Source organism: Xiphophorus hellerii, chromosome 23 (assembly GCF_003331165.1).
Source record: "Xiphophorus hellerii strain 12219 chromosome 23, Xiphophorus_hellerii-4.1, whole genome shotgun sequence".
Taxonomy (NCBI): Eukaryota; Metazoa; Chordata; class Actinopteri; order Cyprinodontiformes; family Poeciliidae; genus Xiphophorus; species Xiphophorus hellerii.
The window spans coordinates 18,940,879-18,961,909 of NC_045694.1; the positions used below are offsets into that span (position 1 = coordinate 18,940,879).

The following is a 21,031-nucleotide window of genomic DNA, read 5'->3' on the forward strand; positions in this document are numbered from 1 at the left end:
AGAGCTGCACAAATTGGAAAATACAACATTATTGTACCACTTGGCCTGACCATCGGAACTGGTTAGCATTAAAGGAACATTAAAAACAATCCATCCAGTTTGTCAATGAAGATTGGCTAGTGATATCTGAATGTATGGTACATGTAAGACCTCCTCCCACCAGTGGTGGCCCTTTGCCCCCGTTTGTCGTATTTGTTCTCAAACCCTGACATTGAGGTAAATGAGAAGCAAATTAGCTGCAATGTGTAGAATAAATTAAAGAACCAAACCAAGTGGATCTATAATTTATGTTCTAAATTAGGATGTTATCGGTAAGAAATAAAGTATCTTGAATTTTTATATGTTCAGACCTTATTGGAGCATATATGTGTATTGAAATGTAATATAAACTTCCTGTGATACTAAAAAGCTAGCAATGTGTAAGAGACCTGCCAACTTTCCAAATTTTTATTCAGATTTCAAGGACTGTGGTGTTTAACAAAAATGATTGAACAGCAGCTTCAGAGTGCCAATTACATTTTGTTTCTCCTTTTTCGAGACAAATTTAAATCACCTGCCCACAAAAGATTATACATTTTCCAGAATTCTTGAACGTGCTGGGTGCAGGGAGGTTTAAAACTGTATGACGCTTTATTGTTGAATATTTCAACTTGTACATTTTTACTTACAAGATAAGAAAAAACGTCTTTCGAAAAAGGCATGGATTGTCCTACATGGTATACCGTAGTTGTCTGGTATCATAGCAACCCACATTACCCAGAAAGTAATCAAACAACCGAATAAATTCGGCTGCTGTTTTTGCTGTGTCTGCTTCTCCAATTATTTAGCTACAAATCGTAGTTCGTGCGGAATTATTCACAGACTTTGTGTTAAACGTGTATTTTCTGTTTGAAAGCAGCAGAGGTTGTAAGTTCGTGGAGGAAAATGGAAGAGATTTCACAACGTCTTTATGTTGAAAGAACCCTGGCAATCATCAAACCTGATGTAGTTCATAAATCCGAGGAGATCGAGAAAATCATCCTGAAGGCAGGTTTTTTGATCCTTCAGGTTAGTAGAAATATCAAAGATTTAGGACGTTTGTGGGTAGGAGTCTAATCACATATTAAAAGAGAATCATCTATTTTAGTGTTTATTTAATCCTTATACCATTTGTCCACTAGAGGGCAATGGTGACCAATATTTTTAAGCTAGTTCAGCGGACGGGCATTGGGGTTGTAAAAGAGACACAGGGTGCTTAATTTTTCCTAGAAATGATTCAGAGATGATCAGTTATGTTAAATATGAATGTATAAGGAAAGGATGTGCCAGGATGTGTTGTTTTTCAGTCCGTTTCTTGGTCCACAACATAGTCTTCCCTCAGTGGGACAGGTTTGAAAAACCTCCAAAGGGAGGTGCCTGGGAGGCACATCCAGTCAAAATGACAGTAAATAAATCCATCATGATAAATACAGGAGCATTGACATTTGAAAAAAAATATTTCAAACTGCAATATATACTTGGTTGAACTTAAGATTGTTCCTAGTTGTTTTCAATTAATTATGTTTAAAAAATCAGGTATTTATTTTTATTAGATGTGACCTAAAATGTAACCTCCAACATGTTTATTACTCTCTTTAGTCTCTGTCCAAGCTTAATATTTATATAAAACCAATGTAGAGAAATGTGGAGCTTTGAAATATGTGGTTAATTACATTTTAAAGAAATTGTACATGTTCACAGATGAAATTCTTTTCAGATAAAGAACCCCACTTACACTTTGCAAGTGACTGTAAGCTGTTCTATTTGAATGTTTTTTTCCCTTCAATATAATAAAAGAAGAAACACTTAAGGGGAGAGCTGAAAGCCAAACAGAAAAAATTAAATCAATCAGAATTGTGTAGGAAAAAAAATACTTACCCTAACCCTAATTTAATTCAATATATCTAATAAATTAAAGAAATAGTAAAAGAAACGTCTCATCTGTCTAAATGGACATTTAATCGATCTGCATCAGTTTCATAAAGTTGAGAACAAACCATAACCATGTGTCTTGCTGAACTGTCTGGAAATGAATTTTCCCTGTGATAGAAGCGCAGGCTGCTGCTGAGTCCTGAGCAATGCAGTGAGTTTTACGCACACCAGTACGGAAAGCTCTTCTTTCCCAGCCTGACGGCCTTCATGAGCTCCGGCCCCATTGTTGTCATGACGCTGGCTCGGCATAACGCCATCACTCACTGGAGGTCCATGATAGGCCCTGACAGCATCTTCGTAGCCAAAAAATCACATCCAGAGAGGTCAGTCTCAAATAATTCTAGTGTAAATAAATAAATAAATAATGTAAATTCTTTAGAAGAACAGTGTTGTTTGAGGTAAATTTATTATACTTTAGTTTTCCTGAATAATTTAGATATCACATAGTCAATGAAAATACTTTTTTTGTCCAGCAGTGTGGTACTCAGAATTGTTGTCTGAATGCTGCGAAGATCTGTTGACTTTCCTTTAGCCTAATGCTTTTTACTTTCGACTCCATGTGCTGCCGGTGTTTTAAAGTCTTACTGTCTCTTTCTCTCCAGCCTTCGAGCAAAATACGGAACTTCTGACCTAAAGAACGCTCTTCATGGCAGCGACACGTTCTTAACAGCAGTGAGGGAGATTAGATTTATGTTTCCCAACAGTACGTAATTTGCTCTGTCAAAATTACTGTTGCTCATAAACATATGAAGTGCTGATGTCCATGTGATTTCTCTCTGCAGCTGTAATTGAACCCTTTCATTCTAAAGAACAAACTGAAGAGTACTTGAGCACAAATGTAATCCCCGTTCTCATACATGGACTTACTGAGCTCTGTAAGGAAAAGCCTCTCCACCCCTGCGTAAGTACTGATGCTCAGTGTGTGGAAAACCTTGTATATTATAAGTACAATGTTGTGAGCTTGTGCATCTTTTCTCATCTCATTAGATTTGGCTTGCTGACTGGCTACTGAATAATGATCCAAGCCTACCTCAAATAAATGATGGAGACATTCTGGAAGATAAAAAGTGACAGCCAGGGAGCATGATTGCTATTTTTCCCTTTGTTTGTTTTTGGCAAATTCATGTGTTCAATATCATATATGTAAATATAAGGATACTTGGTAGCAGTAGAGAGCTTTGTTGATTTTCTCTTAATAGATCAAAGAATTCTTCAAGCATGTTGATATTAGTGATTAAGCAGTGTGTTTAAACTCCATATCTAAAACAATATTGTAAAATTAAATAGATTAAAACACTGTCACATATTTTCAACTGACATGGTTTTGCAATAACTCTTTTTATAATCCTTTACAGAGCCTTAAAATTACAATAAATTTAGCTGACTAATCTCACTAAAACTAAAAAAAGATTTGAATCAAAACTCTATTAATTAAAACTAATTAATATGTTCTGTCAAAATCAGCACTGATCCAGTCATGGCTGTTAGTATCAGAGAAGGGACAGTCAATCCAAACAGACTCTTTTTTTCTCTCTTTTTATTTTGCTGAAATGTCTTAAGATGAATTGATGTTGTATAAATAAACTATGTTGTATTAGAAGGAAAACTAACCACCCTGAAACATGATGGTTTCACAATTATGCCACTTAATGTTAGTATGGTCTAGTCAAATCCCTTATTTAAATCTCACTGAAAATCAGAAGAAAGACTTAAAAATTGGTTGATATATGCTCTCCATCCAATCTGACAGAACTTTGTCTATTATGCAAAAAATGGTCAAAATCTTCAGTCTCAATGTTCACTTCACAATGCTTTGAAAATGAATTATAATTTTTCTACTGCTCCACAAGTTTGCACTGCTTTGTCTTGGTCTGTCACATAAAATCTCAATAAAATTAAGTGAAGTTTCTGTCTGTCATGCCATGTGAGAAAATTAAAAAATTAAATAAAATAACGTCCAAGGGGTATGAATACTATAACAATAAATTGTATCCTCTCATAATCAAATCAACTTACATTAGAAAGTTTTTTTAAAGGAGAAGTGGTAGTCATTTTCAATCCATATATGCATATCATCATCATCGGCTTTATTAAAGACACAAATATATCCATTGAGTATTTTAATTACAGTTTATTTGCCCCGTCTTGATTTGTTTTCTCTTTACTCTTACAGTGCGGTTGATATAATGTCAACACCTTATTGGTTTGTGCCTTTTGTCAAATGAAATTGATTATGTTGATGTATTTTGTAAGTTTTCATGTTAAAAAAAAACAAACAATAGGGATGGCTATTTCACTTCTTCTCCGGGGAACTCATTTCCAGCAGTTCAAAAAGGTTCATCGAGTTCCTTCCTGTGTTGTAAGAGGGCGTTAACGATTCTGTGAAAGACGAAAAAAAAGCGCCTGTTTGTGATTGGCCAGCGCTGGGAGTGACAGTCAAATGTAACCAATCAGATGGCTCCTTTGCATAAATGCATTTTTTCCCCCCTTTGCCGCTTCTAAAAAACCAACCACGAGTTGTCGTCGTGTGGGAGAATCCATCTTGAAGAGAGCTCCTCGGCCGTACGACCAGTAAGTACACCTTCGTTTCTCTCCTAACATGCTTGTATTTGATATTGACAGATATCGCATAGTTTGTTGTGTATTTTTTTCTAACTGTTCAATGTTTTCGAGCGCAATGAAATAAATGCTGCATCGCAATAATGGCCTACATTTCGCGCAGCACGGCCTCAGACTTACGTAATTGCGAATTTCGGTTCAGACTTTTATCAGTATGATTCCGAAGGTTTTCTAATCTTTGCTACCAGATGGGCAGCACTGCAGATGGTAGGTGGTTGCTCTTTAATGTCACGAAACGAGCCATTAAAATGTCAGTCAGACGGTCTTCCTGTGTGAGTGCATGAAGCGCAGTGTCGCCGGTCAAAATGGTGGGAAAAGCGTAAATTGGCATCTCGTAAATGGCGAAGCGCGCAAGGGCTGACTGTTTGTGAAAGAGTCGCTTCATGAAGCAACTCATTGCGTACCGTCTCTGTGCTTTCTAGGTATAGTAGTTCAAAATGTCTGAGGCAGAGCAGCAGTACATGGAGACGTCGGAAAACGGCCACGAAGCGGAGGACGATTTTAACGGAGGAGGAAACGACGGCAGCGCCGAAAATGACTGCGGACAAGGTGCGGAGACCGATCCGGACGGGAACTCGCAGGACGGCGGCCAGATCGACGCCAGCAAGGGCGAAGAAGATGCTGGGTGAGTTTAGATAGATATTTTAGGGATTTTCTAGCTTAAAAGGTAGCCGTAATAAGCACTGTTGCTTTCCTACTATGCCTCTTTGTTCAGCCGGCCTTTTGTTGGCGCCATGTGCCGAGTGGAGGGAGGGGGATGGGCGTTACAGCAGACATTAAACCATTCAATACTAGCTGATGAAAGATTACAGCTACATGTCTGATATTCTGCCCAAATCCAAACTTTTAATTTATTGAAACGTAATCGTAAACGTACTCTAAAGCTTCATCTAAGTATGCCCCCTCCCCCATGTGTTGCTGGATCAACAGATGTGCTGGAACATAGTGTACATAATGTATATTTTTCCCCGCCCCCTCTTCCTAGGACAATTCCTGCTATCTACGTGAGTGAGCACTGTGTAAATTATTAAACAAAAAGGGTCAGAACGTGAGAACTGTTTCTCAAGGAAGTTTTAATATCAGAGAAAGATAAGTAAATAAAACAGAATCTATTTTTGTGTGAAACAATTTGAGAAGTTTTGCTTCCCCTTATTAAATCTTCTGTTAACTGTTACTAACCAAGTTTAATTCCATTAGCCACACCCTTGCCTTATTAATGCCAGGATGGTGGAATTAGGAAATAACTTAAATTAGCATACTAAATCTGAGCATCACTAACTTGAACACAGGGGGACAAAAGAGTCCAAAGCACTGAAAGCTTCACTTGCCTCGCAACACAAGAGATAAATGGCATCCACAAGTTCTTATTAACCAAAAGACAATATTTATGATCCCGCCAAGATTGCTGGAGTGATGTTTTGTGGACTGACTAAACTAAAGAGAAACTGAAAGGTGCGTGTCACATCTGTTGTAGACATTAGCACATAGCATTTCAGGAATGGATCTTGCTGCCAAACATGGTGGTGGTTGTGTGATGGCCTGGAGCTACTTTGGTGCTGATTGTCATGATTCATAAATTATAGCAATCAGGAATTTCCATGATTTATGAATCAATGAATTTTGTCTTTTACTAAAACACTTGGTTAGAAAACCAGGCATTGGTTTGATTATAAATAATTTTCTTACTTATACTTATATAAATATTTATACTTCTATTTACATTGGTAGTCAGTGTAATGTCAGCCACGCAGAGTAGAATGAATGGGGAAGAAATGTTCATATCCTGGCAAATTTGATGGTCTTTAGTGGAAAGGTAAAGTGACCGAAAGCTTATGTATATCTGTAATATGGAGTGCTTAAATGTTTGACAAATTTGACCTCTTATTTATTTTGTGGAAATGTGGTCTAAGTTTAAGCCAAATCCTCTATTCACTGTAATTCACACTGTGTATTTGGCTAACTATGTTTGTTTTATTTTGTTTTCAGCAAAATGTTTGTTGGCGGGCTAAGCTGGGACACAAGCAAAAAGGATCTGAAGGATTACTTCTCAAAGTTTGGAGAGGTGACAGACTGCACTATTAAGATGGACCAGCAGACGGGCCGGTCAAGGGGATTTGGCTTCATTCTCTTTAAGGACTCAGCGAGTGTAGACAAGGTAAGGAAGGACACAAGATGCATTCTATTAGAATTGAATGCAAGACATTTTAGAATCACTAATTAAAATTTAACGCCTGCTTCAATTATAAAAACACTTTAACTTACATTTGTGTTTTTAATCTGGCATGAGTCTATTGCTTCTACATCAGTGTTATCTAACTTGAACACATTTAAACAACAAATGGGGCAACTACATAATGAATTTTGATAACCAGCTGTTGAAATGTACTAAGTAAATAAAGCTGACTGGTGGCAGACAGTATAACAAACACCTGTTGATTTATATTGCCTCAAAAATACTCAAATGAACCAATTCCAGAAACAGATTATTTGCTATGGGAAAGGGGGAATATCATAAATCTAAAATACAAGCAATGTTCTTTGTGGAAGTGCTTGTGTGATTGCCAGGTGGCAATTAACGTCAAATGTTCGTCTTTTGTAGGTTCTTGAGCAGAAGGAGCACAGGTTAGATGGCAGACAGATTGACCCCAAGAGAGCCATGGCCATGAAGAAGGAGCCAGTAAAGAAAATCTTTGTTGGAGGCCTTAACCCGGATACCGCCAAGGAAGTCATCGAAGAATACTTCGGGACCTTTGGAGAGGTACGACGAGTATTCTGTTGACTTCAGATGGTTGAGAATGTAAGCAAGCATGAAATTGCTGGCTGCTTCACAAAGTTTTTTTTTTTTTTTTTTTTTGTAGATTGAGACCATTGAACTCCCACAAGATCCAAAGACTGAGAAGAGGAGAGGATTTGTATTTATTACGTATAAAGAGGAGCCTTCTGTCAAGAAGGTTATGGAGAAGAAGTACCATACCGTCGGTGGAAGCAAGGTAAACCCTTCTGACAGATTACTGGTGATTGGTGTCAGGTGGCTACGTTTTAAAAAATGTCCCTCCTCTCAAAAACTGTGCTATTGTTTTTACAGTGTGAAATAAAAATTGCCCAGCCCAAAGAGGTCTACATGCAGCAGCAGTACGGTGCCCGGGGATACGGAGGCCGTGGCAGGGGACGTGGAGGTGAGGCATTTCATCACATTTGATGAAACCTCGTTCTCTTTATAGCTACATCTGCTCTGAAACTGAGTTGTGACAAAGGCCTCACCTATTGTTTCTAGGCCAGGGCCAGAACTGGAATCAAGGATACAACAACTACTGGAACCAGGGATACAACCAGGGCTATGGTTATGGACAGCAGGGCTATGGATACGGTGGCTATGGCAACTATGACTACTCTGCTGGTTATTACGGCTATGGGGGTGGCTACGATTACAGTAAGCGATAAGTGCCCCCAGGGAAAGACACTGAATGAGAGAAACTTTATTTTCTTGGTCCTCCTTGTTGTACAGAAGAACTCAGTCCCTTTTTCTCTTGTCCTCCAGACCAGGGCAATACAAGCTATGGGAAAACTCCAAGACGTGGAGGCCACCAGAGTAGCTACAAGCCATACTGATCACACGTAGTGCAGGTATGCATTCTTGCATCATCCGTGGTAGTATGAGATCGTAGCTATAACCATTAGTGCCTTTTGGCCCCACAAAGAGCTCCATCTACACTAAATCCATTCAACCATTGTGGTGGGGTTATAGTAGGGCGTGATGAGGGGTCTGGGATCATTAAAGATGGATTCATTCCACCTGTCTGCCATCTTGAGATGCATCTCTACAAAGCCTACTTGATCAGTAAGGATTTGTGGTGGTCCAGAAAAGAAATGAGGACTGATCTGATCAGCTAGCAGCCGTGTCCCCTGCCCGCCCCTTTCCCGTCCCAAAATGTTTGTCATTCACTTTATTTGTCGAACTCATTCATGCACCTGTCTGTCTCTATGTTACTGCATGCCACGCTCGGTTAATTCTCAGTAACGTAAAGCACCGTGTTTTTCCTCCTAAGGTCTAAAGTAAATAAGAAAAAGAGATCCATGGTCTGACCACAGCGAACATGGGCTCTGGCTTTTCCTTTGGAGTTGGCAGAAATTTGGACTCATGCTCCATTTGTACAGATCAAGTGAGGAACTGGGGAAGCAAATGTCACTTTTCCACTTTTTTTTTTTCTTTTATTTTATATTGTTTTGTGTCCATTTACATTTCCAGTGATGGAAGTGTTATTTTTACTGTACTTTTTGGTACCCTTTTTGAATCTAATGTATTGTATGGTTGTATTTTTACATGTCGACTGGAATTACAGACGAGCAGGAGCAAAGGGCTTTGAAAAGCTCTCAAATAAAACAATATTGCTTTTTTGTTCTGTGTGTTTCTAGATTTTTAGTTATGTTCTCCCATGCTGAGTGTTGGAAATGAATTGCATGGCTTCAGATGTGGGGGTGAGGTGATTTAAAAAGGGATTTACACTAATCAAAGGGTTCTTTAAAAAATGTCAAGTGAGTGCTAAGGGGACTTGTAGAAAACAACAACCAGCATTTATTTCAATTTTGTTTTATTTCTTTGTTTTTTTTGCTTTTAAGGAAGTTTCTCCCCACCATGTCTGCAATTTTTAAGTGGCTTTATTAGTGTTATTCAACTTGAACGCAAGCCTGTTATAATGTAAGAGGGTAACCCCTCTGTCACTGGAAACTCATTCCTCTAGTGTCTTGGGCAAATTGATAGAAATAAAAATTTGGTTTATATTACACATGGATCTTTTGGTTATTTTTTTGTAAAGTTAATGTTAAATGTCCTGTTTAATGTACTGTTAATGGTAAATTGGCTTGCATGTTTTGCTTCGACATCTCCTCGGATTCCTGTTTGGGGAGATGTGGCAGAGGGCTTCTCTACCTGTTAATACCCAACCGCACTTAATGTGAACCTGGAACACTTGAGCTTTTGTAACAATGTATCCATCAGTTAAAGATGGTCTGGTAAGTGCTTAACTGGGCCTACTGTGTATTGATGACATGTTTTGGATACGTATGATGAAGCTGCATTATTTAAATTATGGCTGCTGTGGGCAAAAGAACAGGCAATGCAATTAAGAATTTAAACTTTTATTTCCATGATTTAGAGTTGACATTTTTCTTTTAATTTAGAAAAAGGTTATATGATCGGTAATGATGTCAGAGGAAAGATTGATCACATGTTCTGCAAAAATCTATACCATGAATTTGATGCTGAACACCCAAAACAATATTTTACCATGAAAATGTAGCTTCAATAGAACTCGACGCCCAAATCCTTTACAATGCATTTCCATTGGGCTTTGACCTGCAGTTTATACTTGATGTACCAGAAAAGTCTTGAAGTCCCACAGCAGTCAGTGTTTGGGGGGAAATGCCACCTCTGAAATGACCTGCTAGCCTGTCAGATCTGCAGCAGCCTGAAGTGTGGATATCTCTACCTCTGAACAACTTCATGAATGTGACATCTTGACAATGTTGAATGCAATTAAAGGTTTTCTACAGGTTTGGCAAACTTTAGATGTCTTCATTTTCCAGTTTCAGATTCTTGGCCTCCATATCTGTGAAGAGGAAAACCAATATAAATCACTTATTATAGCAGATCAATTTATTCTGAAGGCTTTCTTTTCCCCTGAGTTAACCTTACTGGTAAACAGGTGTATCTCAACTAGATATCAGTGAAAGTTCATTAAAATGGTGAAACCTCAGTGAATCCAGCAATACAGTTAAACTTCAGTTAATGTCAATGATAGGACACAGGCTGATGCCCTTCATGTTGAACTGCATTGATTCAGTAATTCATGCAAAAAGATTTATTCTACATACCAACTTAATATAAACTGATTTTCTGATTAACTGGATCTGAATTTTATTAGCTGCAAGTCACAATCATCAAAACTGACATTTGAAATTGGTTCATTGTGTAATCTGTAGAACTTTTAAAATGAATCCCTGCAATGGCTTGATGAACCTGTATAAAGATCAGTGTCAGACTGATTTTATTCTTAGTGCAACGCATCTTTTATGTTGCGCAAAATAACGTGGCCGATGTCGGAACTGCCCCTATTCTAGGGAAATGCTGTAATGTATGCAGTTAGCCTGTTCGCTGACCTTCAGTAAATGAGCTGTTGGTTTACATAACATGTTTACTGCTAATGTAAAAGTGGAGCTGGTGCTACAAACCAGTGAGGATGCGGTCAATGCACTGAACAACCAGCTCTGCGTCTTCCAAACTGAAGCACATGGGAGGCTTAAACTTCAAGACATTTTCCCAGGGGCCATCTGTGCTAACACAAATTCGATCCTCTTCCTTTAACCTGGTATAAAGAGGACATCAAATGACTCAGATGAAGGTTAAAATACGACAGCACAGTCAGCTCTTTGTTGGTATTCCTTTTATACTCAGGAGGATTCAGAAAAATCTATGTAATTCCTACTTTTCGATTTGTTAAATCAGTTTCGCACAGTTCAACTTCTGATACTAACCTTGTTGCCACTGTTTAAAAAAAAACAACTGTAAATCCATTACTGATGTAAATTATTAATAATTTGCTTAGTCATTAAGCACAATAATAGGCAAACTCCATTTAGCTCTCCAACTTTCATCTGAAACATGTTTTAAGTAGAGAGTCAATTATCAGGTACATGGAAGACAGCATCATTCCATACCTCTTCACCACCCACGCTGCAGTTTTAGTGGCAGGAGTTTTAGTTTGTCTGTCTGTAACCAGCTCTAGTCCAACAAACAAGCCGACCCCGCTAAAAGTAAAAAAGCAGAAACAGTCATTTTAGACAAGAGGCGGGGGTAAACACAGCGACACTCCTAAAGGGAATTTAGTGATCCTCATCCTAATCTGTGTTTGATCTGTGGGAGGAAGCTGGAGTACCCAGAGAGAACCCACACCTGACCCAGTAGCTATCCAGTTTAGCAGTTAGATATTCTGAAAGAACGCACAACATTTTCTCAGTGATCAGTAAAGATGATTCTACAAAGTGTTAAAGCTGGGAACTTAAAAAAAAAAAAAAACATGTCAATTTTCTTCTATTTCACAAAAAATTCCCAGTAAGCTATATTGAAGTTTATGGATACTGCGTGACAAATTGTGAGAAAGTTAAGTGTTATAAATACTTTTGAAAAGTAATTGTTGAACTTCTGGTTGGTGTAAATGAAATCTGACTTGTCTTTAGATTCCCTGCTTAGCAGAAGACAGATGAAGCACAGATGTTTTAAAAAAATAGCTTATGTAACTTCGATTTGAAGTTATAATTGTACAGTCGGTACTTTGCAACAGTTTTATGGTATGAAATGTAAAGCAGGCATTGTGCAACTTAAATGTGTGTTATTAGTCGTAGAAGACATTTTATTGTTGTATGTCCAAACAGTGAGAAAATGGAAGAATATGTACCCTTACCGGACATCTCCAATTATTTCATGTGTTTGTTGTAGTTTCTTTAGCAAATCTTTGAGATGTGCTCCCACCCTTATAGCATTTCCTCTTAGATCTTCCTTCTCAATCACATCAAGAACTGCCAAGCCAATGGCACATGACACTGGATTGCCTCCAAACTGCATTATAATAGAGACATTTCATAAAATCAATACAAAGCTCTTTCAAATAGGAATAAACACTACCTAAACGGACATATTCATCTGACATCTGTTAGGAAAGCAGTCTTAATGGCATCTTTGTGTCTTTCTAAAAATGTAAATTAGTAAGATGGTTGTCACTATAAAATTTCTGAATGATCACCGTATTGAAGTACTCCACTCCATTAGCAGTGAAAGCTCCGGCTATCTCCACAGTAGTTGCCACACATGCCAGAGGATGGCCGTTACCCATCGGCTTCCCCATGGTCACGATATCCGGGCAGAAATCCTCTCCCTCAAGCTGGAAAGCCCAAAAATGAGTCCCAGTTCGTCCAAAACCTGTCTGAACTTCGTCTACAACAAATACTCCACCAGCGGAGCGCACGTATCTGTGGAGGGTAAAAGTAAAGAGTCACCATCCTATCTGGACTGGGGCAAAGAAACGTCAGCAAGTAGATCCGTACTGACTCTGCGACTTTAGAGAAGTATCCTTGGGGCAAGATGATTTGTCCCCCAACACTGGGTAAGGACTCAGCAAAGAAGGCTGCAATCTAAGGTAGAAAGAGTAATAAACACAACATAAAGGGCATATATTTGTGTTGTTCACTGTAATCAGGCAATGTTTAGATTAGTAAATCTTTAAAATATTGCCTGTTTCACCACTGAAACATGAAGAGGGACTAAAATGTACCTTTCGACCTTTTTTATTGATTTCCTCTACCAAGTGTTTTACTGTATCAGCATAAGCTTGGCCTGGATTGGGATGCTCCTCTCTATATATGCCTCTGTAGGTGTCAGGTAAGGGAGCCTGGGAGGACAAATTGCAATATTTCAGACAAGCAGAAATACAATGTTTTTCTTTTAAAGTTTGCATACTAAGAGTTGTATATATTTACACACCACATGAACCCATTCTTTCTGTCCTGCCAGTTTCCGGAACTTGTAAGGACTAATGTCGATGAGTGACTTTAGATGCCCATGGTATGCACTGGTGTGGAAGGAATGTTTATTATATTCAAAAGGTGTGTTGTTTTTCTGTAATGTGTTGCTCAGGAGTTAAGATTCTTACTGATCTAGCACTACTGACGTCCTCATGTTGGGTGTACTGCTCTGCCAGGCGGAGGGCTAGATCGTTGGCCTCTGACCTGTCAGAGAAGCGAATTTGATCACTGACATGTTACTTCTGGGATGTGATTCAGTGACGCTTCAGGTAGATATTTTACCCAGAGTTCACAAAATAGAAGACAGACAGTTTCTTGGGCAAGGTAGCTGCCAGGCGATCTGCATACAGGACTATGTTGTCATGGAGAAAGCGTGCATTTGCATTCAGGAGGTCCATTTGAGCCGTAGCAGTCTTTGTTATAGCGGGGTGACAATGTCCCACTGCAGGAAACACAGTTAACAGTTAACACTGACTTGCACTGGTTTACTTTATTCTTTACAAGCTTCAATAATAATTTATCTACTGTGATTGTATGTGTGCATAATTAAGAAGTAGAAGGAAGAGAATAAATAGTTTTCAGGGGACAGGGCTGTTTGTGTTTTGTTTTATTTTTACAAAAAATAAAATATGAAAATTGTACCATACATTTATATTTAGTACCCTTTACTCCACAAGTCTATGAATGAAGCAATACTTTTGACAGAACTTTTAAAAATTACATTAGAGGCATTCCTGCCACCAGGTGACAGTAGTACAACGTGTATAGAAAAGATCAACATACAGAAATGTAAAACTTTACCATGTTGGACGTTACTGATGCAATCCAGATAGCGTTTGCCATTTTCATCAAACAGATACTGTCCTCTTGCTTTTACTATCTTCACAGGGTCTTCTGAATAGAAGAGTCTGCACGACTGACTATGATTAAAAAAAGCACAAGTCAGCGGTGAACTACGTAGAATAATACCCATTACCAACAATAAATTAAAACATTAAGAGCTTTGATTTTACATACCCAATTAACCGCTGCCTCATTTCGAGGGTTTCTTCTTTCCTGAATCTTTCCTCAGCCATGTCTTCTCTTGTTTCGTCAGTTATACACACACAAAGCAACTTTTGAAGCAATGAACGGTTTGCTACATACCCACAGCTATCGAATGTAATGATTCATTTCATTAAACTATTTAACAAAACATTCTGCCATCGCCAATGGTGTGCAAAGTCAAAACAGCCACCGCACATGCGCAGATGCCCAGTTGGTGTTTTAAGTTAACCCAGTTTTGACAAATGTATGTTTTTACGAACAAATTCTTGTACGCTAATTAAAAAGAATGTTCGTGTTGTTAGTTTTTTAATAGCATACAAGAAAACAGAGAGATTTCGAGTAAGTTTAAAAATTGTTCTGTACCTTTAATTCGAACGGTATAACTTTTGAGTTGTTAGGGGCCGACGTGTAAAAGCGCTGTAGCATGCAACACTACTTTTGTTATGTTTGTTACTCTAAAAGTACAAAACGTAATGTGTAATCAGAATAATCGTGTGCTACATTTTGCTTCATTAGTTTGCTAAAAGTCATTTTGGTGAAACATTGTCTTGATACGTTCTTTTGCATTGGTATCGCCCAAAGGCTATAAATACTCTGCGACTCAGTCGCTCGCTTGGCCGTGCGGGTTTCGGTTGCTAAGGAACCACAGAAAGCAGGTAATGCATCAGGTCAGCTGTAGCTTGCTAGCTCTTAGAGCGGCTGCGTGACCGAGTTATGAGCCGGTAAATTCAGGAACAGCGTGTTTTCACAGTCTTAGTAAACGATGTCAGCGAATGAACGGTTCTCTGTTGGTAGTAAATGGTTGAGCTGGAAGAAATGACACCAGCCATTGAAGTTGGCACACTTGTGATCCTATAAGCTTGCTAACGTAACCGGCTAATAACTTGATGTCTCACGGTCTGCATCGTGTTAAGCTAGCTTGCTGCCCAGCTACAATGTGTAGTAGATTTACCCAGAAAAAAAAAATCTATCAACTGCATAAAATCTATACTGCAGTTCGTATCAGAGATCGATTTTAGCAATCGGATCCGTTTTTCTTAAGAAATGAGCGACCTGCGCCACCACGTTAAAAAGCTGATATCTCTGGATATTATTAAACACCCCAAATTACATTTACGTATGAAGTATCTTTTTAATTCTTCTACACATCTATCACGATTTTAAACACACGCTGTTGTTATTGTTAAGTGCATATTCAAACTTGCTGATCTAATGAATTATGTGCTAACTTGGAATTAGCTGATGACTGCTTGCAGCAATGTCTTTTTTGTCGTTTTTTTTCCCAGAGCTGTTGCCACATGATTAGGTCTGGTGAAACCTTTTGACTTGTGGCGTGTGAAACCAGGCTAGCAATGTAGCACCTAGGTTTGTCATGAGATGGCAGGCGGTGGAGGCCAAATTACAAAGTCAGCAGTGTTGTAAAGTTTCATTAGCCGTGAATGTCACTAAATGATTTAATTATGACTATGGAAGTTTAAAGTATTTACACAGAAACGGTTTATTCTGTCTCTGTTGGCACTAGTTTAGGCACTAAATGTACTTTAGCCTTTGCACTCTTAAAACACCAGGGTAAATGCTACAAGGCCATGCTTTATTTCAATTCAACTGCCATATTGGTTTTTTTAAATTTACTTTTAGTTTGAGAAGTTGCTTGAAGATTTGTCGAATTTCTGTTCTTGTGCCAACATAAGTTAATCTTTAGGAAAATAAGTTGTTTCATTGACACTCAGTGGTTTAAAACTTGTACTAAAAGATGACATGGAAGGAATGTGCTACCGAATAGGATGCACAGTCCCTAGTGGCCTACTGATTTTGCCTTGTTTTGTTTTTTTTCAGTTTTAAGTGCATCTGTGCCACCTGGTCAGTTTTTCCTCCTTGCCTTGCAGAGATACTGTGACATATTTTGAATCTGTCCCATTCATTTTCTACAGACTTCCCCCCCCCCCCCCCATCCTTTCCTTTTTTGGATTCTCCCTCCCCCTTCCAAACTCTGCAGCACCACAACTCTTGGAAGTAATTGAAGTTTATTTTACCTAACCAACATGACTAGCCTTTACATCACTCCTTAGTTTTTCCACTTTTTAGTCATTCTTAGATATCACTATTTTGAGTTCCTTGTTTTTTTTTTTCTTTTGTTTTAATGGGCGTGCACGCTTTCTTTGATGGAATGTGAAGTACTCCTTTGTTCAGGGCCTCCTTATGTCCCCGTGTGCTCTCTGCCTTTGTGAACATGAACTTCTCCCTTTCATGTGTGAAGTGAATGACGCAGCTCACAGATCCCAGCTTAGATTTTGTGCAGAAATATGCATTTGACATTCATGCATTCTTTTCCCCTCTGTGTGGGTTTATTTAGATATTGTTTAATTGCACGTTCTCTGTTGTAACTGTTCTGGTTAATGATTGTTCCAATCTATGATTCTCTGTCCCTTCAGGTGGCATAGACATGAGAATGGTATAGTTAGAAGGCTGGTCAGTCTGGCTGGTTGAGGTGTGGAGGGGACACCACAGACCACGCCAGAGTTCTGACTGAAATTTTTTAAAAAAAAATCTCTACCCTCGGTGGATCTGCCGTCTCCATGCGTCTCCTTGGACTGCAATTATGGTTACACTTATCACAGAGCAGCTCTGTAAGCAGAGTTTAGAGGAACCTTATCACAAGGCTTTCACATTCAATGCCAGTGTGGTAAGTTGAGAAATAATGAACTGAAATGGCTTTGATGCAATTTAGTTGGGTGTTTGTTTTGAAAGTTAAGTTGTTGCATTTGTTACAGTCTCTGCCTGCAGTGGGCTCAAGTCCAACCATTTCATGGAATTCTGGCAAAACAACGCAAGGTAAGTCAGAACAACATAGAAGATATGCTTTGACTGTTATGGTCACTAGTCTTACATCTTTGTTTTCTCACTATTAGAAGCCAGCTCAGACACACACCAGTCATGCAAAGCACATGTTTTGGCTGACTCGTGTGATCCTTGGCCCCGCTCGCGCTCTGGAGAGCCACTCCAGGGACTAGAGGTTTCCCTCACAAACAAATCCTTCCAAAGTTCCCCCCCGCCACCTCCAAAACGCCACTGCCGCTCCCTCTCTGTTCCAGAGGACCTGTCCCAGTGCCGCTCCACTTGGCACCCAAGCGCATCAAAGGTCTGGACTCCAGTAAAACGGGGCTGCCACAGTCGAGGAGCATCTAGTTCAGGCTCTGGAGCCAGTTCTTTGCTTCTTTGTGGTCCCAGTTCTTCCTTCACCTCCTCCTCTTTACACTCATCGTCTAGCCCTAACTTCTTTAGTTTAGCACTGTCTTCTGACTCTTCTTTGTCCTGTGGATTCCCATGGGATCCCTGTGACACGTTGAAAGGTGCTTGCTCTACCTCTCTTGCTACACCTTCCTCTTGCTCCTCTTCACCAGCCCCTCTGGTTTCTCACTCTATCCTGCACCGTCGCTTCTCCCTTTCCCCCGTGCACATTCAGATCGCCTCTGTGGCATCCTTGCACCCTCCGCCTTCCCCAGCTCATGTTCTGGCACACAGCTTTTCTGGCCCAGAGCATCCTTCCCTGTGTCCATCTCCCACTTCAGCTTGCAGTACCCCATCCTGCTCCCGGCGGGACCTGCACCCCGCACTGCCACGATGCCACTCGCAGCCCTGCGACATGCGCAAACCCCGGCTGAAGAGGCGCCATGACCCAGATGTCCTTCCTTGCTCCCGGCCAGGGCTGGACTTCAGCAAAATGACACAGGTGAGGAAAGCAGGGACGCTACTGAAAGATTGTTCTGTCAGCTTCTTTCTCTTGCTCAAACCAATTGGGAGCACAGTGCGTTTTGCATGTTTGAGGTCATTTTTACACACTTTAATGTATTTGGGGATTTCACTTGACATCAACACAAAGTAGTGCTTAATTGTGAAGCAGATTTATTTATTTTAGCTAATCCAAAAGGTGTGATATGTGTACTTGCGCTGTTTTGTGGTACTATTGTGAAAGCAATAAAGAACTATTTATTACTCCATTTTTAGGAAAGTTCACAGCTGCGACTGCAGGTCACAGGAATCATAGTCTCACAAACATCCATTTGTTTTTCTTAAACGCTTCTCTAGGCCATGAGTCATATAAAGATGTGTGATTTGTATCACTAAACTGCACACAGTAACTGTTAATCGACCCATTCACAACACATAAATTGTGATAAATATAATTTTTGAACTGTTTATAAAAGAGAATTTTTTAATTTTATTTTTCTGGGAAATTAGAACTTTTGGGACTCCATAATACCCAGATCAACGGCTGATTTGTTGAGTGAAATAAAATAAAGCGATGTGCAATTTAATAACATTCAAGAGGAAAAAAATATTTGGGTTATTTTGTATTTTGTAAAGATTGTATTGCTGCTTGTACAACAGCAGTCAAAAAGATGAGTGAGTGTACATGTTTTAGGCATTAGGCTCAGACAGGGAGTGTGTAAATTAAGCTCATATTAGGCCTTTGTCAAAGTGCTGACTGAAAAATTTCAGATTGGAAAAGCTGGACTCCAATAAAAATCCTATAGTCTCTAAGCAAACTATTTCAGATAAAAGAAAATAAAAAAAGAACGCTGACAATGCAGCACCCATCGATCTGTCTGGGCCTGTTATAGTCAGAAGCGTTGATGCTTTTAAAACTATTTATGACTGACATCCAGTAATCTGCACACCCAGCATGCCACCATCTTGTTTCTCACAGGGACGCTACATTCAGGTGCATCATTTCCTCTCTCACCTGATGGACAATAGTTGATAGGTTTACAGTTGCACCAGACTCTACTTGATCGAATAGTGCTTCAGCAAAGCTCGTGAAAATATTTTATAACCCAACCGGGGTTTAAACGTCTCTCTAACTATATGCCGGACTTATCTGTGGTGTTCTTTGGTCCTCATAGAACAACATTTAAATGCACAGGCTTTTTAGTTTTCTGTTGTTCACCTCTGTTTGTGAGAATTTGTCTGGTGATTTTGTGAACCTTCTTTCCCCTGTGCAGATGGGTAATTACGAGAGCCTGGTGGGTGGAACAGGTGGTGGCATATTTCCAGTGTCTTCTCAATCCGAGCAGCGCTTGGCCTTCTCCCCTGCTGAATTCCTGGGAAGAACCAGCATTGGTCCGCTGAGTGAAAGTGAAGAAGAAGAGGAGGAGGAAGAAGAGTGTGAAAGAACTGTTTTAGCTGTTGGAAAAAAATTTATTTTTGAAAGAGACTGTACAGATTTGGACTTGAGCCTCATAGAAGAAAACTGACCATTAATTGGTGCTTACAGTAACTACTGTGTTCATAACCATGTAAAGCACACATGTTGGCTTCTGGCAGAGCCTTTTGGGAACAACCTACTCTTACTGTCCTGAGTTAATGATTAAGAGCTAGGGAAGTTGGAGCCAATTTCCAGTTAGATTGCAGTGATTGTGTGTCAACTCGCTTCTCAGACTTTCACAAAAAAAAAAAAAAAAAACATTAGTGCCTGCCTGTTCAGCCCTCCTTGTGGGAAAAGCGCATGAGCAAAGAAGCAGTTTTTCATGTGAGCAGCACACTTTTAACCATTTTGAATCAACATTAGTCTTAATGTTATTCACCACATCTCAGTCGTCTTTCACAGCCTGATTGACGCTGCATATGGAAGTGAACAAAAAATGTTCTGCTTGGATCTGAATGATGCGCACAAGCCGTTTTGATGTTACTATGTGCATAAAAAAAAAATCCATATCTTAGTGCTCTCCTGTATATTTAACAGGAAACATTCCAGAATCCACTGTACCTTTTTTAATTCCCTGCTAAAATGCATCGGTTTTCAGCTTGTGCTCTTAAAATATGTTTGCTACAAAGGGAACTTTCTATTGTAATTGCTTAACTGATTAATAAGCAAGCCCCCCTCATCAAGAGTAATAATGATTATACTGTTAACCATGCCTTAAGCCTAAAATACAGAGTCCTTGGTGCTCTGGACCCCTTTTTTCACAGCCAGACACATTTATGGTCTCTGTTTGCACTGATTTGGATATTTTTGAATGCCTGGCACATAAACTACAATAGCTAACTGAATAACTGAATCAGTGCTGCAGGTGGACTCCCTGTGGCACTCCATAATGTACTGTACCGCGGTGAAAGTGAGTGCACGTTTCCCCACCAGTCCTGAGTGTATGTGACCAAGGCTTGGAGTAATGCAGATGATTTGGTGGCCTTTGAGAAATGATCTTTCATGTTTTCAGGTGGAAAAAAAACCCTCCTCTTGCACAATGTATGTATGAATAAAATTTAATATTTTTTTTCAAAGTTTTTTTTTGTGCATTTAGTTTTGTCTTCCAGTCAGCCATTAGAGCAAGGTACGATATGATCATTTGTGCCATCTAGTGGCTAAATTAAGTCTCGTCCAGGGTCAGTCCTGTAACCTTCAGATGTGTCCCTTCCTAGTCCTACTTGCTTGAATTAAATGGAAAAACTGCCTCACTACTAGTGTGCAGTATGGCCCTACAGAGCTCTGCTGGTGAGCTAATATTGGATTCAGGTGTGCTGAAGCAGAGAGACTTCTAAAAGTTGCAGGAGACTGGCTCTTGACAAGTGGAGTTTGACACCACCGCTGGTAGTTTACAGATCCACGAGTGTCTTTGAAGTCGTGTTGCTTGTTTAAGTTAATATTTGAAACGGATGTTTTACCTCAGTAGATAAAAAGACTGTTATTGACTGAGACCCTTATGTATTGATAAGATTCTGACTTGACAAAAAGTACCTGTTACTTTAATTTAGATTCAATTTGTTATTCCCACTTCTACTAAAATAGAACAGCTAAATATTAGCTTCCAAAACAGCTGAACTTGAGCTCATTGTAAAAAGG

The 21,031-nt window shown here is 39.3% G+C and overlaps 4 protein-coding genes across 5 annotated transcripts; 3 read left to right on the forward strand and 1 right to left on the reverse strand.

Moving 5' to 3' along the window:
- Window positions 1-80: 80 nt before the first annotated feature.
- nme5 (NME/NM23 family member 5) lies at window positions 81-4,222 on the forward strand. Its single transcript, XM_032555710.1, has 5 exons — window positions 81-1,047; window positions 2,068-2,273; window positions 2,553-2,653; window positions 2,733-2,851; window positions 2,938-4,222. The coding sequence occupies exons 1-5, from the start codon at window positions 925-927 to the stop codon at window positions 3,019-3,021; spliced, it is 633 nt and encodes a 210-aa protein (XP_032411601.1). The 5' UTR covers window positions 81-924; the 3' UTR covers window positions 3,022-4,222.
- Window positions 4,223-4,416: 194 nt separating this feature from the next.
- On the forward strand, window positions 4,417-9,353 carry hnrnpaba (heterogeneous nuclear ribonucleoprotein A/Ba). Its single transcript, XM_032555708.1, has 9 exons — window positions 4,417-4,521; window positions 4,992-5,194; window positions 6,556-6,724; window positions 7,169-7,327; window positions 7,428-7,559; window positions 7,655-7,745; window positions 7,844-7,999; window positions 8,108-8,193; window positions 8,616-9,353. Exons 2-8 carry the CDS (start codon window positions 5,007-5,009, stop codon window positions 8,176-8,178), a joined length of 966 nt encoding a protein of 321 aa, XP_032411599.1. The 5' UTR covers window positions 4,417-4,521; window positions 4,992-5,006; the 3' UTR covers window positions 8,179-8,193; window positions 8,616-9,353.
- A 336-nt stretch (window positions 9,354-9,689) lies between these two features.
- Window positions 9,690-14,404, reverse strand: phykpl (5-phosphohydroxy-L-lysine phospho-lyase). The gene is given in 13 exon segments (XM_032555704.1): window positions 9,690-10,175; window positions 10,798-10,931; window positions 11,284-11,373; window positions 12,027-12,181; window positions 12,366-12,591; window positions 12,671-12,753; window positions 12,894-13,010; window positions 13,103-13,190; window positions 13,272-13,285; window positions 13,287-13,347; window positions 13,426-13,585; window positions 13,945-14,063; window positions 14,161-14,404. Coding segments are annotated over 13 exon segments (1,350 nt in total). The 5' UTR covers window positions 14,220-14,404; the 3' UTR covers window positions 9,690-10,131.
- Window positions 14,405-14,770: 366 nt separating this feature from the next.
- Window positions 14,771-20,472, forward strand: LOC116714906 (protein FAM53C-like). Of its 2 annotated transcripts, XM_032555706.1 has the most exons (6): window positions 14,828-14,846; window positions 16,122-16,203; window positions 16,623-16,873; window positions 16,962-17,022; window positions 17,100-17,920; window positions 19,194-20,472. In XM_032555706.1, exons 3-6 carry the CDS (start codon window positions 16,790-16,792, stop codon window positions 19,443-19,445), a joined length of 1,218 nt encoding a protein of 405 aa, XP_032411597.1. In that variant the 5' UTR covers window positions 14,828-14,846; window positions 16,122-16,203; window positions 16,623-16,789; the 3' UTR covers window positions 19,446-20,472. The 2 variants fall into 2 exon arrangements, with proteins under 2 accessions (XP_032411596.1, XP_032411597.1); XM_032555705.1 differs by lacking the exon at window positions 16,122-16,203 and having other exon boundaries at window positions 14,771-14,846.
- Window positions 20,473-21,031: the final 559 nt, after the last annotated feature.